The sequence below is a fragment of the Vigna umbellata genome, chromosome 4, assembly GCF_029865625.1.
Source record: "Vigna umbellata cultivar VRB3 chromosome 4, Vumbellata_1.0, whole genome shotgun sequence".
Classification (NCBI taxonomy): domain Eukaryota; kingdom Viridiplantae; phylum Streptophyta; class Magnoliopsida; order Fabales; family Fabaceae; genus Vigna; species Vigna umbellata.
Genome location: NC_142168.1, coordinates 71,211,461 through 71,232,819, shown reverse-complemented (window position 1 = coordinate 71,232,819; position 21,359 = coordinate 71,211,461). Strand labels below are relative to the sequence as shown.

At 36.7% G+C, this 21,359-nt stretch overlaps 1 protein-coding gene across 1 annotated transcript; it reads left to right on the top strand.

Moving 5' to 3' along the window:
• The first annotated feature begins 16,196 nt into the window (after positions 1–16,196).
• On the top strand, positions 16,197–21,077 carry LOC124848742 (lipid phosphate phosphatase gamma). Its single transcript, XM_047326511.2, has 2 exons — positions 16,197–16,972; positions 20,741–21,077. The coding sequence occupies exon 1, from the start codon at positions 16,298–16,300 to the stop codon at positions 16,967–16,969; it is 672 nt and encodes a 223-aa protein (XP_047182467.1). The 5' UTR covers positions 16,197–16,297; the 3' UTR covers positions 16,970–16,972; positions 20,741–21,077.
• The last annotated feature ends 282 nt before the right edge of the window (positions 21,078–21,359 follow it).

Sequence of the window (21,359 nt, the reverse complement as noted above, 5' to 3'; positions counted from 1 at the left end):
GAGGAATGGTTCCATGCATTATGGGATAATATTTTTCCAAGTTGTTGATCACTCATAAGGCTCGTGCATTTGTTGTGTATTATGTGTTATGTGAGCACCATAGTTGAAGCTTGATTGGCTAAGACATGAGTGATTTACTTGTCCTAGAAGAGAATGTTTTTGGTGTGCTAGACCATTGTAGCATGACTATGTTGTTTGGGTCAAGTTACATTTTTCTTAAGGACAAGCAAAGTTTCAAGTTTGGGGTTGTGATAACCCTAATATAAAATGGTAAGACCAGGTATCGTTTCCCAAGAGATTCGTGTTTACTTAAGAGTTGTGTAATACCTTAATTAATCAAGACTTGAAAGATATTTTGTTGGTGTTTAAATGAAAATGCAACAAAAGTAAATATGAATGCAAACTAATCAATTGAGGCTTGACACAAGAATGAATGGATGAGGTTGATAATATGAGATGATGATGTTGTTGGGGTTTCACCTACTTCACTTTCATGCATATTAGAATTCATCTTCTTCATTGGAATGTTAATGTCACTTTCTAAATTACTTAGAACCCGATCTCTCAGCGTAAAAAGCCTAGTGTTGATTATTAGACAACAATCCCTTGAAAACCCTAACAATCAATTTTGCGTTAAGAAAAGAAGCTTAAGACAACCAAACGTCATATCCTTATCCCTAGAAATATTCCCTTTGGGTGAAATCCTCCAGATCATGATTCATAAGATATTTCCTAATACTCAAATAAATCAAACATTAAGTCATGAATGGCCCAAACATAACAAGCATTAAGAACAAGAGAAAATCACTAACATTCAATGAAAGAAGCATAAAATGTTTAAACCATATTCAAATACATGAAAGTTTAGAGGTTACATCATCCCCAACAACAAATGAGTTAGTTCTCCATTGTCATGGAAAATCTTGGCATACAATGGAAGAATGAAAGAATGGAAACCCTGGAAAGTGAGAAGGAAAGCTCCCGCATGCCCAATCTCCCTCCAAAGGGTCGAAAATAGTGTTTCCTAGTTCATTCCTTATTGTATAAAATATCTCTTTATTCAGAGGTTTTGTAAAAATGTCAGCCCATTGATGCAAGGTATCCACATATTCAATCTTGATCTCACCTTTAAAGATGTGATATATTATAAAGTGGTGCCTTATTTCAATATACTTAGTTTTGGAATGAAACCCAAGATTCTTAGTTAAATTTATCGCACTTGTATTATCACACTTCAGAGGTATATGATCTAGGAAGATACAATAGTCATCTAGTTGGCTCTTGATCCAAAGAGACTGTGCACAACAACTCCCGACTGCAATGTACTCGGCTTTTGTGGTGGACAGTGCCACACAAGCCTGTTTCTTTGAATGCCAAGAAACTACAGAGCATCCTAATAGATGACATGTGCCACTAGTGCTTTTCCTATCCAATTTACAACCACCAAAGTATGAATCACTATATTCTTCTAGAAAAATATTTGAACCACTAAGATACCACAGTCCAAGATTTTTGGTTCCCTTTAGATTCTTTAAAATTATTTTCACAACAGTTAGATGTGATTCCTTTGGTTGTGATTGAAATCTAGCGCAAAGCCAAACACTATGCATGATGTTTGGTCTACTAGCCGTTAGGTATAATAGAGATTTGATCGTAGCTCTATAGAGCTTTTGATCTACAAAGTTACCTTTTTCATCTAGATCAAGGTAACAGTTGGTTGCCATTGGTGTGGCAGCTTCCTTGCATTCCATCATTTTGTACTTTTTCAACAAGTCTGTACAATACTTGGATTGATGAATAAAAATGCCACTATCATTTTGTTTCACTTGAAGTCCCATAAAATAGGTGAGTTCTTCCATCATGGACATCTCAAACTCATCCTGCATGGTCTTGGAAAATTCTTTGCATAATATGGGATTAGTTGAACCAAATATAATATCATCAACATAAATTTGTACAAACAATTTATCCTTTCCAGAATTTTTGATAAAGATAGTTGAATCAACTTTACCCCTTGTGAATTCTTTCTTGACTAAGAACTCACTTAGTCGTTCATACCATGACCTTGGCGCCTGTTTCAATTCATATAGAGCTTTTTTCAATTTGAATACATTATTTGGATACTCATAATCTTGAAAATCAGGAGGTTGTTCAACAAATACTTCTTCTTTAATGAACCCATTTAGAAAGGCACTCTTTACATCTATTTGATACAGTTTAAATCTCATCATCGAAGCAATGGCTAGATGTATTCTTATGGCTTCCAATCTAGCCAGTAGAGCATAGGTTTCATCGTAATCGATTCCCTCTTCTTGACTATAGCCCTTTGCAAGTAATCTAGCCTTATTCTTGATGATTTCACCAAAGTCATCCATTTTATTTCGAAACACCCACTTTATACCAATAACCTGATGAGTTTTTACCCTTGGAACAAGTTCCCATACATTGTTCCTCTTAAACTGATTTAATTCTTCCTGCATTGCCATCATCCAGTTTTCATACACAAGAGCAGCATCAATATTCTTGGGTTCAATCTTTGAAACATATGCCACATTCATACAAAATTGATTAAGTTGTCATCAAGTAGAAACTCCTATTGTAATGTCTCCAATAATGTTGTTGGTAGAAACATTCTTAGGAGCTTTCCATAATTTCACAATTTTAGCTCTAGGAGGATCAACAGTAGCCTCTGGAGTTTCATCTTCAAGAGCTTCAACATGTTCTTCTTCTTCTTCCTTTGCAGAATCACCTACATCTACATTTTTCCTTGAATGCATTTGATTAGAAAGATTGTCAATGAACTCATGAAAGGCAACGTGTAAGACTCCTCAACACATAAAGTCCTTTTATTATGCCTTACTAGTAAGAGAATATCCAATAAAGATGGCCTCATTCGGTTTACAATCAAACTTTCCTAAATTCTCTTTACCACTGTTAAGAACAAAACACTTACTACCAAATATCCTTAGGTGTGCTATGTTTGGCTTCCTTCCCTTGAACAACTCATAGGGTGTGAGCTTAAGCAAGGATCTGAAAACAGTTATGTTGAGTAAATAACAAGTTGTGGTGACAACGTCTGCCCAGAAGTATTTTGGCAAGTTTCTCTTATTTAACATAGTCCTGGCAAGTTCTTCTAGAGCCTTGTTCTTCCTTTCAACAATTCCATTCTGTTGAAGAGTTCTAGGTGCAGAAAAGTTGTGTGAAATTCCCATTCCTGTGCAGTAGTTATCAAACAGCTCATTCAGAAACTCCCTACCATGGTTGCTTCTTATAGACTTGATCTTGAGCTCTTTCTCATTCAGTATTACAGCAGCAAATTTCTTGAAAACCCTAAAAGTTTCACTTTTGGAAACAATGAAAAAAATCCAGGAAAAATGAGAATAATCATCCACAATTACCAATCCATACAAATTGCCTTCAAGACTTGACTCTTGCGGGACCAAACAAATCCATATGCAAAAGTTCAAGAGGTCTAGTGGTAGACATCTCTCTTTTATTTTTAAAGGATGTCTTTGTTTGCTTCCCTTTTTGACAAGCGTCACATAGTCTATTTGAGGTATATCGTATGTTTGGAAGGCCAATAAAAGGGTTATTAGAAACAAGTTTATTCAATTGTGCCATGTGTATATGAGTAAGTCTTTTGTGCCATAGCCAAACATCAACCTCTTTAGACAACAGACATACAACAGAATTAAAAGAAGTTTTCTTAAAATCAATCATGTATATGTTGTTGTATCTCTTTCCAATTAATAACAGTTCATCTGTAGATCCATTACTAATAAGACAAAAGTTTGGTTCAAACGTTATTTTTAACCCTTTGTCACACAATTGACTGATGCTAAGCAAATTATGTTTCAAAAGTAGCAATACATTATCAATCTCATATGTAGAGGGTGTTTGAATTTTACCAATACCGATGATTTTACCCTTATTATCATCACGGTAAGTTACATGACCAGTTGTCCTATGAGAGAGACTCGTAAATTTTTTCGGATCTCCTGTCATGTGTCTTGAGCATCTGTTATCCAAGTACCACATAGATCTCTTTACTTCTTGTTCTAGACAGGTTCTAGTTGTTTCAGACTTGGCCATCATAATGAGATCAGTGCCTTGTAGATCTTTGTCTTTGTTCTTCTTTTGATCATCACTAGGATATACATTTGTCTTCTTCATATTCAAGAATCTGGTAAACCTCTCTGCCAGCAAATCTACTGTCTTCACTCTAAATTTCAAACTATTGATACCAACCTTCCTTTCTTTAGATGATTTCTGGAATAATCTTGTTCCAAATGACTCATGAAAACCATTAGTGACAGAGATACATTTATCATTGCAAGTAACATGCATGCAGTCATATTTCGATTCAATCTTCCTCAGTATTGAAGAAATAAAGACCATTTCAAGATCACTTAATTCCAAAAAAAGATAATCGATTTTTTTTCAAATAACTTTTAAAATTAGCTCTGGTGCCAATTGTTAAAAATAATGAGGCTTGTTTCTCAACACCAAGAGAGAGGTGAATTGGTGTTTTGTAAAAACTTGCACTTCTCAATCTTTTTCTCAAAAATATAATGTTCTTGAAATCTTTCTTGTGCAGTAAGCAACTATGTGTTCAATGAAACAGTAAACGCAAATGTAAAGAGATAAAGGAGAGAAAAACAAACACAATTTTATCCTGGTTCGGCCTCAATGCCTACATCCAGTCACCCTTCCAATCAACCATTGATTGAAGGATATTTCACTATAATGATTAGAGAATTACACCAGAGGTTTTACCATGAATACACCCTCACAAAGTAAACACCTTTCCCACTCAAACAATCAAATATAGAAACAACACTGATGCACAAATTTATGATCACCAAAATATGATGTCACAAACTTGTTGAACAATCGGCAAGTATGACCGAATCATTTCAAGTAAATAAACTCGGTAAGACCAAGTATCGTTCTCCCAAAGGACTCACGGCCTAGTTTAGTTATGTGATTCTTTGATTAGCTAAGACTTAAGAACAAAATAATTGAATTTTATAATGCAAAAGACGAAAATAAACATGTATGCATGAGGTTTTGATCAATGGCAAAAGCAAAAGACAAGCACTTTCAATGAAATATATATATGAATATGTTGTTGGGGGTCAATTTCATTTATCCACTCTCATATATTTTAGGAATTCAACATTCAAGTCATCATTGTTAATGCCACTCTCTAAATTACCTTGTCAAGAAGGCCTATCCCCAATTACGAGTTCATACAATTCCTAGCATTCCTAGTAATTAGTTCTATTAGCACAGGAGCTTAACGACAACCAATATATTATTGGGAGTAATTCCCTGGATCTAGACTTCCCACACGTTCCCGTATCGACAAAATCAATAATCATGCATTGAATGAGTTAAACAAAGCAAGCCTTGAGCAAAGAGGAAAAACCCTAACTAATGATGGAAGAAAGCATAAGTCTTAGATTAAGATGCAAGCACAAATTCCATATATGAGAGCTTCAAAAGATTACATTGATTCCCCAACAAACATTCAAGGTTTAGTTCACCATATTCATGGTGAACCTAGATGAACAATAATGAAAGAATGAAAGATAAAACCCTAGAAAGGTGAAGAGGTAGCCTGAGCATCCAAGATCCTCCTTCAAAGGTGTGGAAGAGAGAGTGTTTGCTTCGTTTCTGCCAAAGATACAAACCCTAGGACGTCCTAAAGCTTATATACTATTCCAAAAATACAGAAAAATTAGGCCCATGCCCATAAAAGTGCCAAAAACAAGTCCAAGCCCATTTAGAATGGCGCTCAGCGGTATTTTACCGCTCAGCGGTACTAGTGGTTGATCCATTTTGCCCCCCAGCTGCTGTTTTGCCCCTCAGCGACGATTTCGGCACCTGAAAACTGCCGCTCAGCGCCAAATTTCCGCTCAGCGCCACTCGGTCACATTTTTTTCTGCATTCTGGTTGACTGGTTGACTTTTCTGGTTGACTGGTTGACTTTTCTGGTTGACTGGTTGACTTTTCTGATTTCTGGTTTACTTTTCAGCACTCCAATCATTCCGTACTTCAATTCTTCTTTCAAATCATTCAATTAGCTTACAAAATAAAGGGAATCTTGCACAAAACCATTAAATTCACTTTCAACTCTCTTATTCACAAAACTAAAGCAAAAATATAAGTTCAAGCTAGTTTCTAAGTCTTAAAGGTTGCTTTTGGTATCAATTTTAAGCATAAAAATAACTGTTTTTCAACCGTTATCACTATAATGATTGGAGAATTACACTAGAGGTTTTACCATGAATACACCCTCACAAAGTAAACACCTTTCCCACTCAAACAATCAAATATAGAAACAACAACACCTATAAACACAACACCCCACGGTCTTGTTGCATAAACCCTTTGAGAATCCCTCTCAAAGTCAAGAGCACATCACTCTTCTTCCTAGCGCGCACGTCTAGGTAAACAACAAGTCAAAGATTACAAATCTTCTCTCCTGATCAATACAGATGCATCTACAGCCATGCCAATGTGTTCAACCAATGTAGTCCACAAAGATGTCTCACAAAAATTCTTCAAGATTCTTCAACCTCTCGCGTTCTTGTTTCTTGGAGCATATTGAGTAATCTGTAAACTTTCTAATATAAAAACAATCAAGTATGAAAGTTTAAGAATGATCAAAAGTTACAAAAACATAACCAATGCGTCAATTTATAGCTACTGTCATATCAAACACAAAATAATCGATTAGATTAGTAGTGTAATCGGTTACATAAAAACTGTTGTAATAGTATTACAACTAACTCAACTTCTTAATTGAATGTACAATTAATGTAATCGATTTGCATTAAATGTTGGTCAAACATATTTAAAAATATGAATGTTATAACAATTATGACAAGCATGAAATCAGTTTTCAAAGCATAACAGACTTAATTGAATACACAACACATGTAATCATTAAGCTTAACACTTAAACATATTTTGAAAACTTTCTCTTCCCAAAAAAACTCATGACAGCACATTTGAAAAAGATATTTGCAAACACACGAGTTTTAATAGATTTAGCAACTAATGTAATGGATTAAAACTAGTTGTTTTGACATAGTTCAAAACATAAGTTGTCTGATGACCTTAATTGATTACTACAACACTCTAATCAATTATGTCATGCATATATGATTTTGTGCTTGTGGTTTTCAATACACATAAACATACAGTGTACATACACAAATATTACCACATCATATACACAATCGTATGCCTAAACCACATAGTATGTCCAACATATGCATTTGTCACAGTATATGCGTATATCAAAGTAAGCATGTACAAATTCACATATGTATAACACAACACATAAATAATTTTTTGTTGTGGCATTACAACATTCATGTGTTGTTGCTATTAATGTGTTGTCATCATCAAAAACATCATAATAGGTTTCAAACAAACAAAGACTTAAGCAATAGTGAAAATGACTCAAAGAAGTACGAATGCACTAAACTAAGCTAGAATTTGAAAGCTTAACATGACCAAACTCAGAATGGACCAGTCAAAGAGAATTATCACGATGAAAAGCTTGGATTAAAACTAAAACAGTGATATGCTATTAATTTTGACCAACCAAGCTATGCAAATTGCATTTCGTTGTTTGTAATGGTCTGCTACACTTTTAGCAACATTCAATAACATCAACAAAGTTTGTATAAAGCTCTAGAATCAAAGGAATTTAATTGGAAAACAGATTCATGAGTTGAAATAGAATCAAAATTCAGCAGCAGAGTTCAACACAAAATTAAAATCAGAATTGATTTCTAGTGCTTCAACTTGTATCACCAAGGCTAGAACAAGTTCTCATTGCCTTAATTTGTTGATACATGGCTTATCCAGCACTCTGAACTCATTCAAACGAAATAAACACAGCAGAAACGAATTAACTAGAACAAGACAGAGTTTAAATATGCATCAGAGTTCACATGACCATGACAATATCGAATTGGAGAAATAAATGAAAATGACTTAAACACAAAACATGCATCGTTTAAAATGAAGAATAAACATGAACACATATAAAGAACAAGTGAATTGTGATTGCAAGCACAAATTAAACACAATATCAGAAACAAAACTGAACCAGTGGACTAGAAATAGGACAAAAAAGAGAAATAACAAGAAATAGTGGCTTAGCTCTTGAAGGAAGGTGATGCGGCTGTCGCAGCCCATCAAATTTGATGTGCATTAAAGAATGCAGTATAGTGCTAGGAAGTGACTCCTAGGTCGTCTCTCAAGGACCAAATGTGATTCGAGACTTAGGTCAAACCGTAGTGGGGGGTTTTGAAAATGTTTTTGCGCTTAGAAATGAACTAAATTAAAACTGGAAATTAAACAACCGAACATAATTGAAAGCATTGAAGTGAATGAAAATAGTAAACCGAACAGTCCTAAACCGAACATTGCACACCAGCGAGATAATTAAATTTGGCGTGAAAACTAAATGCGTGACCCACTTGAAATTGCTAAATCATAAATCGCATAAGTTGGACATGAAATTGCTAAATGAAAATGAAATTGCTAAATTAGAAAAAGTATCATTGGCGGGAATAAAAAGAAAAATGCAACATTCAAGATAATAATTGGAAGACAATGTGTCAGCAATTTAATCACATGCAGTGGGATAAGAAAATGCAACTCTTTAGCTAATGAGTAAAATGTAATGTGGCTGTAAAGCACCGTGTGTACCCCTCTGGACGTGACCCCCGTATGCCCTCCTCCAAAAGTAAAGCATCATGTTTTTTCCTGAAAATGAATTAGTGGTTCCCATGTGCCATGAATCACCGCTTCTCATAATTAAATCAGCACTTCACTTTTATTCGTGAGGTTGGCGGATCCCCTTGCGCGTACTGCTGCTGGACTCCAAATAAAATCAACTTCTACTTTCTAAAAGCAAAAACCAAATTCTCCATAAATTGAATCAGCTCCTTCTCTCCAAAGATGTGACAAAACTGAGAACACGCAACAAACTGTTTGTGCACTACACGACCTAAAACGTAGGCCAAAAAACGCCGCCCAAGAACACGCAACAAACTACACCAAAACGATTTTTAATCGGTCCAAATGAAAGATATTTCACCACTGAACAATTTAATCGGAATAAAAGTAAGATTGAATGGTCCAAAACATATAAAAACCAACCTGGAAATGCAAGGCACAGAAGGAAAACGCAAGGAAGATGATAAACAGCCTAACTCCTCGCAGGTTCGCGTTTTGGTATATATGTCCATCTTTTAACCGTCTTTTAAACGTCCGTTAGAGGGGGTCGGACGTCTATAATATTATAGACGTCCAGCCCCCTCTAGAATGGACGTTTAAAAGGCTGACAGATTTGATTGCGTTCAGCCTTTTAAACGTCCATTCTGGAGGGGGCCGGACGTCTACAATATTATAGACGTCCGGGCCCCTCTAACGGACGTTTAAAAGGCTGAAGCAATCAACTCTTCAACTACCCTGTCAGCCTGTTAGACGTCCTTTCTGGAGCGGGGCTGATAACAAATTTATGAACACCGAAAAACGGTGCCACAAACTTGTTTAACAATCGGCAAGTGTGACCGAATCGTATCAAGTAATAAAACAAGGTAAGACCAAGTATCGTTTTCCCAAAGGACTCACGGCCTAGTTTAGCTATATGATTTGTTGATTATTTAAGACTTAAGAACAAATTGATTGTAGGTTTAAATGCAAAAGACAGTAATTAAATATGTATGCATGAATTTGATCAATGGAGAAAACAGAATACAAACACTTCAATGAATTAGATGGATGAGTATGTTGTTGGGGTTATCAATTTCATCTTATCCACTCTCATATACTTTAGGAATTCATCATTCTTTTCATCAATGCTAATGTCACTCTCTAAATCACCTTGCAAGAAGGCCTATCCTTAATTATGAGTTCATACAATTCCTAGCATTCCTAGTAATTAGTTCTTAAGTGTAGGAGCTTAACGGCAACCAATATGCTATTGGGAGAAATTCCCCGGATCTAGATTTCCCCGTACGTTCCCATATCGACAAAATCAATAATCATGGCAATGAATGAGTTAAACAAAGCAAGCTTTAAGCAAAGAGGAAAAACCCTAACTAATGATGAAAGAAAGCATAAGTCTTAAAAATAAGATGTTAAAACAAATTCCATATATGAGAGTTTCACAAGACTACATTCATTCCCCAACAACAATACAAGGTTTAGTTCACCATATTCATGGTGAAACTAGATGAACAATAATGAAAGAATGAAAGATAGAACCCTAGAAAGATGAGGAGGTAGCCTGAGCATCCAAGATCTTCCTTTAAGGGGTGGAAAAGAGAGTGTTTGCTTCGTCTCTGCCCAAAGAATACAAACCCTAGGACGTCCTAAACGCTTATATACTATTCTAAAATATACAGAAAATTAGGCCCAAGCCCAAAATAAGGCCGCTCAGCGGTAAGTGCGTGAGTTGATTCTTCCCCCTCAACGGCATTTTCACCCCTCAGTAGATCCAACGTGAGCTCCTGAGTGCCGCTCAGCGGTAAACTGCCGCTGAGCGGTAACTTCGACTTCTCCTTTTGCACTTTTTGATGTCTTTTCTGATTCCATTTCTGTCCTTCTTCACTTCTTTCACCAAATTCACCTTAAAACCTGCATAAAACACTGAAATCAAGCATAAACCTGTCTAGCTCTCTTATTTATGAAAATATGACCAAAAGCATGATTTCAAGCTAGTTTCAGTGTTAAAGGTTGCTTTTAGTAAATTTTAAGCATGAAAATAACAGTTCTTCAACTGTTATCAGGGCGGACGTCTATAATATTGTAGACGTCCGGCCCCCTCCAGAACCGACGTTTAAAAGGCTGAACGCAATCCACTCTTCAACTCCCCCCTCAGCCTTTTAAACGTCCATTCTGGAGGGGAACAGACGTCTACAATATTATAGACGTCCAGCCCCCTCTAACGGATGTTTAAAAGGCTGACAGGGTAGTTGAAGAGTCGATTGCGTTCAGCCTTTTAAACGCCCATTCTGGATGGGGTCGGACGTCTACAATATTATAGATGTTCGACCCCCTCTAGAACGGATGTTTAAAAGGCTGACGCAATCACCACGGCCCAGTGGCGGAAGCGGGTGTGCACACGGAGAGGGGGACACGGTGCAGCTGACTTTTTTTTTGAAAAGGAGCAACTGTCACGGCCCATGGAAAAACTCGGAGGTCCAGTAGATTTGAAAAGGAGGAGGTGCATGGGTGATTAAATGAAATGAGCAGCCACCATATATAAGGGATGGAACATTCAATTGAAGGGGGATGCCACGGAAGAGAGCACACGGTCCAAGGTAGAAGGGAAGATGGTGATTGAGTAGAAGTGGTGCTGTTACGGGAAATGGATGGGATTCCAGCAGTTTGCTTGTCACACTGATTCACGGAAGTAGGAGGTGTCACGACTGGCTAGATGGAATAAGCAAGCAACAGTGGTGTCACAGTTTGAGTGAACGGAGGCACTTTCATTTTGTTTTGTGGAAGCAGCGTTGTCACATCTTTGGAGAGAAGGAGCTGATTCAATTTATGGAGAATTTGGTTTTTGCTTTTAGCAAGTAGAAGTTGATTTTATTTGGAGTCCAACAGCAGCACGCGCAAGGTGATCTGCCAACCTCATGAAAAAAAGTGAAGTGCTGATTTAATTATGAGAAGCGGTGATTCATGGCACATGGGAGCCACTAATTCATTTTCAGGAAAAAGCATGATGCTTTACTTTTGGAGGAGGGCACACGGGGTCACGTCCAAAGGGGTACACACGGTGCTTTCCAACCACATTACATTTTATTCATTAGCTAAAGAGTTGCATTTTCTTATCCCACTGCATGTGATTAAATTGTTGACACATTGTCTTCCAATTATTATCTTGAATGTTGCATTTTTCTTTTTATTCCCACTGCAATGATAATTTTTCTAATTTAGCAATTTCATGTCACCTCTAACGGATGTTTAAAAGGCTGAACGCAATCAACTCTTCAACTCCCCCCTCAGCCTTTTAAACGTCCGTTCTGGAGGGGAACGAACGTCTACAATATTATAGACGTCCAGCCCCCTCTAACGGACGTTTAAAAGGCTGACAGGGTAGTTGAAGAGTTGATTGCGTTTAGCCTTTTAAACTTCCGTTCTGGATGGGGTCGGACGTCTACAATATTATAGACGTCCGGCCCCCTCCAGAACGGACTTTTAAAAGGCTGACGCAAATCAACTCTTCAACTCCACCCTCAGCCTTTTAAACGTCCATTAGAGGGGGCCGGACGCCTATAATATTATAGACGTCCGGCCCCCTCCAGAACGGACGTCTCCACACTCAATTATTTACATTTATGCAACCAGTCAATTATTTACGTTGGGGTTTTGGTGGACTGACGTCTATTCGGTGACGTTAAAGGCTAATTCTGCACTAGTGTATTCACATAACCAGAATAGGTAGACATGGAAAAAGAAAAATACTAAAAATTACGAAACAAATAAAACACAACACATTTATACATGCAACACGCACACACAAAACAGAACATCACATCACAACACAAGACAAAACATAACACACACTAACACAAATTAGTAATGCAAATAATTAGTCTCAGATAATTCAAATTAATTAAAATAAGAATTTCTGATCAAATTGAGCACAATTAGGAAAAATGGGAAAATATTGGATATTTAAGTACAATTCCCTGATTAATTCTAGCACAATAAACTAAGTGAAGTGAAGAAAATATTGACTCATCAGAAGGCGTGAATGACCTTGGTCTGACTACCAAATGATGGAAGCACAGCTAGGAAGATGGTGCATGTAAGGTGTTTGATGAAGAGCAAAAGGCCTTCCTGCTAAGGAAGGAAGCTAGAGGAGAGTGAGAGAATTGGAATTCTCAAGTGATTGAAGAGCAAAAGAAGCTGGAATAAATCCTACAACATTTTTTAATTAAAGTGAAATTTACAATGGAGAGACCCTCTTATTTATAAGTGAAGAGGAGCATTCAATCTGACCTAATTCCCTCAAAAAATTCAAATACAATTCGAGCTTGGGAGCCAAGCTAGTTGGGTCACGCATCTCACCCCAAGCACACATGGAAAACATGTAAAATTTGAATTCTGATACGTAGTGGCTGGGCTAGGCAGGGTTTTGGTTGGGCCATCTCTTCAATTCGGAAGCTAATTTCCTTCATCATTTATCCAGAAGTCATGCTCTTTAATCTGGAAGTCACTTCATTTGCTTCCTATTTTAGCTCCTTTGCTTCCCTCGGCTTCTCAAGTTTCTTGGTTGGTTTATCCATAATCTCCAAACCTTATTGGATCCTACAAAACACATATAAGCATATTAAAAGGAATCCTTCTAAGACTTAAAGAAAGAAAATCAAGAAAGAACATATAAAAGTTCTTCTTCAACTTCTCAAGTTCTTCTTTCAAGCAGAAACAAATTAACTAGAACAAGAACATATAAAAGAACCCCCTCGTTGAGCGACTCTAAAACTCTCTCGCTCAACGACCTAGTAAGCTATGCAAATCCATAGACACTAACCCCAAACTCCAAACCACTCGCTCAATGACTCAATTCGCTGATCAAATAAAACTCCAGTGGTATCAGACCCCAACCTCTCGCTCAGCGACACAACTCTCTAGGCGAATCCTCCAAACAGTGGTCCAGACCCTCCAAGCACTCGCTCAGCGACCCAACTCGCCAAGGGAATAAAACTCACAGTGCTGCTAGACCTTAACCTCTCACTCAACGACCCTGTTCATTATGCGAATGTTCAGACAATGTGTCAACCTCTCAACCACTCGTTGAGCGACTCCACTCACTCAGCGAGTCTGCATAATTCTGTAGCAATAAACTGCAGAATTATGAACATGCACCCAAAGTGACCAATTCTAAATATTTTTCCTAAATTTTTACCCTCCTAGATTGTGTTATACACCTAATTACTCTCAACCAAATGTGTCTAACCCATTCTAAACTCATTCTAAACAAGCCATTACAAAATCTCAACCAGAAACTTACAAAAACTCAACTTAGAGACCCAAATTGAATTCTACCATTTGTGGTACAATTTCAATTAACTTAGGGACTCTAATAAGTCCCAAATGACTTACCAAAACTCTCCAAAATGACCATTTGCAAATAGAATTCCTAACTCAAGTTTTCACTAGTTCACTTCCTCAAATTGAGTTCTAAACCAAGTAGAACTCTACCTTATCACCACCATAAACTCATAACTCAGATTTCTACCATTTTATATGCTAGAACATGACATAACTCAGCTCATACTCAATCCCAACTTTTTGGAAGCAATTTCACCAACCATTTCTTACCATTTCCTTACTCAAGAACTCATTTCTAGATCAAAATACTCTACAACCAAAGTTACCCTTTTCTTTCAACAATTCAATCAACACAAATCACTTTAATAGTGCAAAACCAACATTTCACACACATACAAACACATTCATCAATTTATACACATCCATCATCATACAAAACATCAATTTTACCACTTTGCTACCATCCTCCCTAAAACACAATAACATTTTTCATCAAAACAATTTAGAATTCACATACAATTAACTTATACTACATACTTAAATTAAAAATAAAATATCTAACTTCCGTTACCTCTATCAAATTTGCACAGTTATAGAAAATAACCCAACCGAAGTTTGCACTGCAAGGAACTCTATAATAACCTACAAATCACCGATTTGTGATAGGAAACAAACCTTATAACCTAATTAGAGCTAAGAATCATGGAAGGGAAACTCTTTTCACATGCAAAAATTGATTCTTTGCATGATCATAGATTTAGGGGAAAACTAAGAAAAAAGGAATGAAACTTACTTTCTATAATCAAAAATTTGATCAGACAAATAAGTATCCCTTGACTTAGGGATCGTTTTGGCACTTCTTGATTGTTGAATCGATGATCCAAGTATGAGAAAAGTTAAAGAGATGTGAGAGAAAGAGAAGAGATAATGTTTTAGAGAGATAAAAGATATTTTAGATAATGAGACGAGCTTTATAAATTTCTATTTATATTATAAGATTATTTTATAATAAAATATTTGGTCTTATTATTTTAATATACCTATCTACTCTAATACCTATTTTCTAGATTCTTACAATTGATCTATGTGACGATATTTTCGAAGGACTCCAACCATTTTGAATTTTTTTTTACCAAATTCTTTGTAAATAAAGTTGGTTGACGATTTTCTAATAAAAATATTACTTGCAAAGTTATGAATGTATTGACATTGAATTGTAATGTAGTTGAAATTAATAATTAAAATAGTCATTGTTACTACCGAGGGTAGACAACCGATCGTGGACTGGGTTACTATCAAGGGTAAGCAACCGACCACGGATTGAGTTACTACTGAGTGGGAGAAACCGACCGCAGCTTGTGTGGCTACCGAGGGTAGGCCATCGATCGGGTGTTTGATAACATAACCGATCGGGCAAGCACGAGCAAAGGAGATTGCAGACAACCGTTAAATGCTCATGAATGCGTGGTTAATGAGGTAACGGTCCTTGTCGAGTATTTAAAGTGAGCATTGAAAACCATTAAAAGGTAAATTAATGAATAATATTCCCTGTAATTGTATAAATAGAAGTCAAAGGGGAAGGTAAATGTTCTGTTCATTTTCATATCTATAGACTTGCGATAGCCTATTCTGACTTGAGCGTCGGAGTGTTTGCTGCAGGTCAACACTCTTCTATTGACTAAGGACGAGCGTAAAGAGTAAAGAGAAGGAGAACTGAGCGCAAGAAGTGAAGAGAAGGAGAACCGAACGCAGGAGTGGAGTGAGTGTTTCTTGACGAACGTAGGAGTTTCCCCGGTCTCATTGAGCAGAAACAGTCATATAAGTGATAATTAGATGATAAATTTTAAAATAAAATATGACAACAACTAACTAAACAAAGTAACATTTACATGATACTAGAAAATTAAACAACAAAAATTAAATTAAAAAATATAAAATATTTAATACTTATATTATATAAATTTAATAAATCTAGTTGAACATTCCAGAATTCATTAAAAACTTTAATCTTGTCTAAAATTTATATAGAATTATCCTAAAACTAATCTAAAATTTATTATTGCTTTTAATAAACGAAAAAAAGAAAAGGACTCAAACGAGCACAGACGCACGCACACACTCACAGTCAATCACTTCAAACCCAAACCCAAACCGAAACTCGAAAACCCATCTCACAGTCTTCCGCTTCAGATCTACCATGACGCCGCCACTGAAGGCCGTGACGTTGACGCACGTGCGCTACCAGAAGGGCGACCGCGTAGGGCACTTCCTGGCGTGGATTTCCCTCGTCCCCGTCTTCATCTCCTTCGGCGGCTTCGTCTCCCACTTCCTCTTCCGCCGCGAGCTCCAAGGCATGTTCTTCGCGCTCGGCCTCATCTTGTCGCAGTTCATCAACGAAGTAATCAAGACCTCCGTCCAGCAGGCACGGCCCGCCACCTGCGCACTCCTGGAGATGTGCGACTCACACGGCTGGCCCTCCAGCCACTGCCAGTACATGTTCTTCTTCGCCACTTATCTCACTCTTCTCTCCCTCAAAGGTCTCACCTTCTGGCACGTGCGCGACAACCCTTTCCTCCACCTCCTCACGTGGTCCCTCGCGCTCCTCACCATGTACTCTCGCGTCTACCTCGGTTACCACACTGTTGCTCAGGTCCTCGCCGGAACCGTGCTGGGGGTTTTTCTCGGCGCGGTTTGGTTCTGGGTTGTTAACTCCGTTTTGCACCCTTACTTTCCTCTTATCGAAGAGAGCGGGTTTGGGAGAAGGCTCTATGTGAAGGACACTTCTCATATTAGTAATGTGTTGGAGTTTGAGTATGATATGGCCAGGGCTGAGAGACGGAACTTGGCGTGTAATTCTAAGGCGGATTGATTGGTATGTTGAAATCTTCGTGATTATCGTTTGGGTATGCTATTCAATGTGATGCTAATTCTTAGGATTGTTGAGTGAGGCTTGGGAATTGTGAGAGATTTGAATTTGGTTTGGAATTGTTTGTTGGGTGAAATCTAGTTGTTGTTTTGCTCTTGAAGATCAAAGTGGAGGCTTGGAAAATTTTGTTTCATTACATGATTGTGCGGGCATACTGAAATCAAATTCATATGCCGCCTTTTTCTAGTCTCAAGTGGGTATTATTAGTGTTATTTTTACTGAAAGATGTAAATATATATTTTTATAAAAGGATGTTCCTGATCATCATTTTGTTTTATTTGTATTCACTGGTTGATTAATCTTGTGAACGAATGCTGTTCAGTGTGTACCTTTTAGTTGGATACTTTTAGTTGTTTGTGATGGTAGATAATGGGTTGCTGGTATGCTTGCTCTGTTTGTTTCGATACTCAGTTTGTGTGTGAATTTTATGCCTCTAGTTGGTTAAATGTATTGTTTGGACAAACATCTCCGTTAGGTTTCTAAGAAAAAAAAAGGGAATTAAACTTGCTCCGGAACATAAAATTAGGTTATGCATAAGCTAATTTAAAGTTCTCTTATATGATTTCTTTAAATTTTAATTTTAACTTGCATAAGCTAATTTTAACTTATGGATAAACTCATTTTTTTTCTTATTTTTTTCTTCTAAAATCTTTGTGGAGAAGTTTGTCCAAGGCTATAAGTTCACATGCAAAACAAAGCACGTCATAGACTAACATACTACTGAACCAGTCAAAATGAGAGCTTCAGATATTGTGAACTGAAGCTCAAGGTTATTCGATATTTTGATTGCTGCCATTAGGATTAGGACACCGAGACCCCCCTTACTGCATATTGTGGTATTCCTCTCTGAATCTCATTCCATCGATGATAGTTTGAGTATGTTTCTTCTTTATATTTGTGATATGAAGTTTGTTATATACCTGTGGCATTCTGAAGTAGGATGGACAAATTTCATGGCCTGAAAATAGGAAATCTAAGTGGTGGCTCTCAATTATGTTTTGTTTGATACATGATCCAAGAATCAGAACATAATTAGAAACTTAGAACAGACTTGATACCAGGTGACACAGATGTGATACCCAGTGGACACGGGGATGCAACAATTTTTTAAAATTTTAAGAAGCATGGCTAAAATACAATATATACTAGTAACATGAAAAATAAATCTTAAAACGTGAGAGGGAATTTATTCGTTTTAAAATTGACACAAGTTATTGTAGACGGGATAGAATGCTATAAATGATTTAAGTATTGTGATGTTCTCATTTGTGTGTATAAAAGTTTAAAATTGAATTTAAAATAAACGTAAGATACACTTGGCAGTACTCAAATGCACTTTTAGTTCAGTTGAGGAGACTGGGGGAATTATAATGCAAGGGACACATTGTCTTGTTCACAAGGGAAAGGTCATTGAAGGGAGGGGAAATAAACGAGTTTACTACCATGTACATGGAATAGTTAAATAATTAAGGGTAATTTAGTTCAATTAGCGTAATACTTTCTATCCCCTCCAAGTTCCCCAATTCTGGAGAGATGCTAAAATTGATCGGTGTGGGATTTTAACCCTATCCCTCCATTTCCTTTCAATCAAACACCAAGGAAACTTTAGTGAAGACCCTATACGGGTACGAAAGTTGGTAACTATTTTGAAGTGTTTCTTAGCTTAGACTAGTGTTACACAGGGCGGGGGAACTGGAAAGGGGCGAGGGGACTGGAAAGGTATATTTACGTTGATTATAATTGTTATTCTTTATTGAATGTTGTTCATTCTGAATCATTTTCGTGGTATGCATGTTAAAACATGGTTAATATATCACCCAGGCTTCGCTTAATATTCAATTCATTTGAAAATAAGGAGCTTGATCTCTGGTGTAATTGGTCTTATGCTTATGAAATAGCCCAGTTTTCTTTTTTATTTTTAATATATTGGGTTTTAAAGTCTATTTCCTTTCCGTTCTACTGTCATGGATAATTAGAGGCATATTTTAATTTAATTTAAATAAAAAGATGGTTTGATTCAGGGCAATTTGTTTTTGTCCCTACAAAAGAAAATGTTAATATACTAGCACAATTTTTATCTACAGTCATTAATTCTTCCGTATTCTCATTTTAAGAAGGCTTTGAAAAGGTCTAGTTTTATCACATATAAATAGTTGCAGGGTAATGGAATATTTATGAGGTGTTCCATTTGTATGTCTTTTTTTCGTTGCCATCTCTTAAGAATTATATGAATCTGGTTTTAATGTGAGGAGACAAGCATTCAAACAACCATAGATTTGACATTTGAAGAGGTCTATAACTCTAAATTTTTCATTTAAGTATGGAGTTATTAAATATTGGCTTAATTACCTACTTAGTCCCCATGTTCGGAGGTAATTTGCTGTTTAGTACCCGGTTTTAAAAATGTAGGCATTTGATACCTATGTTTTGAAATTTGTATCAATTGAATCCTACCCACTTAACGCCGTTATAAATCTAACGTTTTTCTGACTGTGTATGTGATTTGTGGACGAGCGTTTGTGGACGAGCGACGAGGACGATCGTCCAGCGAAGAGGACGCTCGTCCAGCGAGGCAGAAGAGGACGCTCGTCCAGCGAAGCGAACGCCCAGTCAGGCAGAAGAGGACGCTCGTCCAGCGAAGCGAACGCCCAGTCAGGCAGAAGAGGACGCTCGTCCAACGAAGCGAACGCTCGTCCATAACCGCTCGTCCACAAATCACATACACAGTCAGAAAAAACGTTAGATTTATAACGGCGTTAAGTGAGTAGGATTCAATTGATACAAATTTCAAAACATAGGTATCAAATGCCTACATTTTTAAAACCGGGTACTAAACAGCAAATTACCTCCGAACATGGGGACTAAGTAGGTAATTAAGCCTTAAATATATTATGTTGAATTGTGCTGTCTGCAATGATCATGTTGCTTATAAACTTCAAAGTAAAATCAGTAACATGCATTTGAGGTCCGCTTTTAGGGTGCTGACTGGTTGAAGAGAAGGGACTACCTTGATGTTTATAAGCAGGGTGTGGTGAAGTATTTATTTGGGTGTTTCTAGATTATTTGGCTTATGTGATGCAATAACTGATGCTGACATGGGTGGATCAGTTGGGTTGGGATGGTGGTGAACGACGGCATGCTTCCGGATCCTGCTACTTTTGTATGGTGATTATTGATCTCTTATTGAACTTAATTTAAAAGGGAGGAACTTGATTGGTGAACTCTAGATGGAATTTTAAAGGGTCACTAATTCCACAGAAAGTAAATTTCAGGAAAAAACAACACAATTTATATTAACAAATTGTTTGGAAGAACCTGAAGAACCTAAGAAGTCCGTTAGTAAAAACACCATTGTTCCTTGGAGCCATCCACTAATATGTCAATTGTACGTTTTTACTTGCTGGTTTTTATATTTCTGTTGTAATAATCCATCCTGACAGCTCCAATAGCTATAAGATTACAAAACTATATCTCCCTTTGAGTGTTAGCATAACTGGCCACTTTTCTTTGGGATTTGTTGTCTCCTCAACAATTATTGTCATTAATGCATTCATTTGAAGGCATTGAAACTAAGATGTGCATGCTGTCATTTTAGTTTAATATTACCATATTGAGTTTATGCAGATGGCGGAAATATTGAAAATCATAACTATAAAGTCTTGCGTATGCTTATGTATATTTTGTTCTAACTGAGCTTGTTTATCTGTTTTTCAGGCACATGGCTCCGAATTTTTCTTTTAGGATTTCTGTTCGTTGGTCTTTATGGCATTATTATTATAGCTTTCTGCTCTGGAGCTCTCCACTATAGAAGCCTATTGGCTCAGTCACTCAAATGGTATCAATGAAGAAAGCGGAAGAGCACAATTACATGATACAATGATGTCTGTTAAATAGAACTGTGTAAAGATGGACGTGATGCTATAGATAGAGAAATGAATATTCTATCTTGTTTACTTACATGGGTTTTAAAAGAAGATATATTGACACAAATATAGCTAACGGTTTATTGAGAATATTGATAAATTTTTAAACATTTGTTTAGCCCCTGAAATATTGTGCAATCTCAATTGTTTTGGATGAATTTTTTCGCTTAAATTTGGATGTTGGATTTGATTTGCATCTTAATCGGTTGTTTTGCTTACTTTAAACGTTTTGGGTGTCACATCTTTCCTTTTTGAAAACAGCACAAGACGAAGCCACGAAATGGCTAGCAAGATCCAGCCATTATTTTGTTTAGCCGAGAAGATTCTATCTTTTCATCCTTGCTATTTGATATGTTAATGTTCATACTATTAAATTAAATTAATACTATTTAACTATATTATTTTTAGTA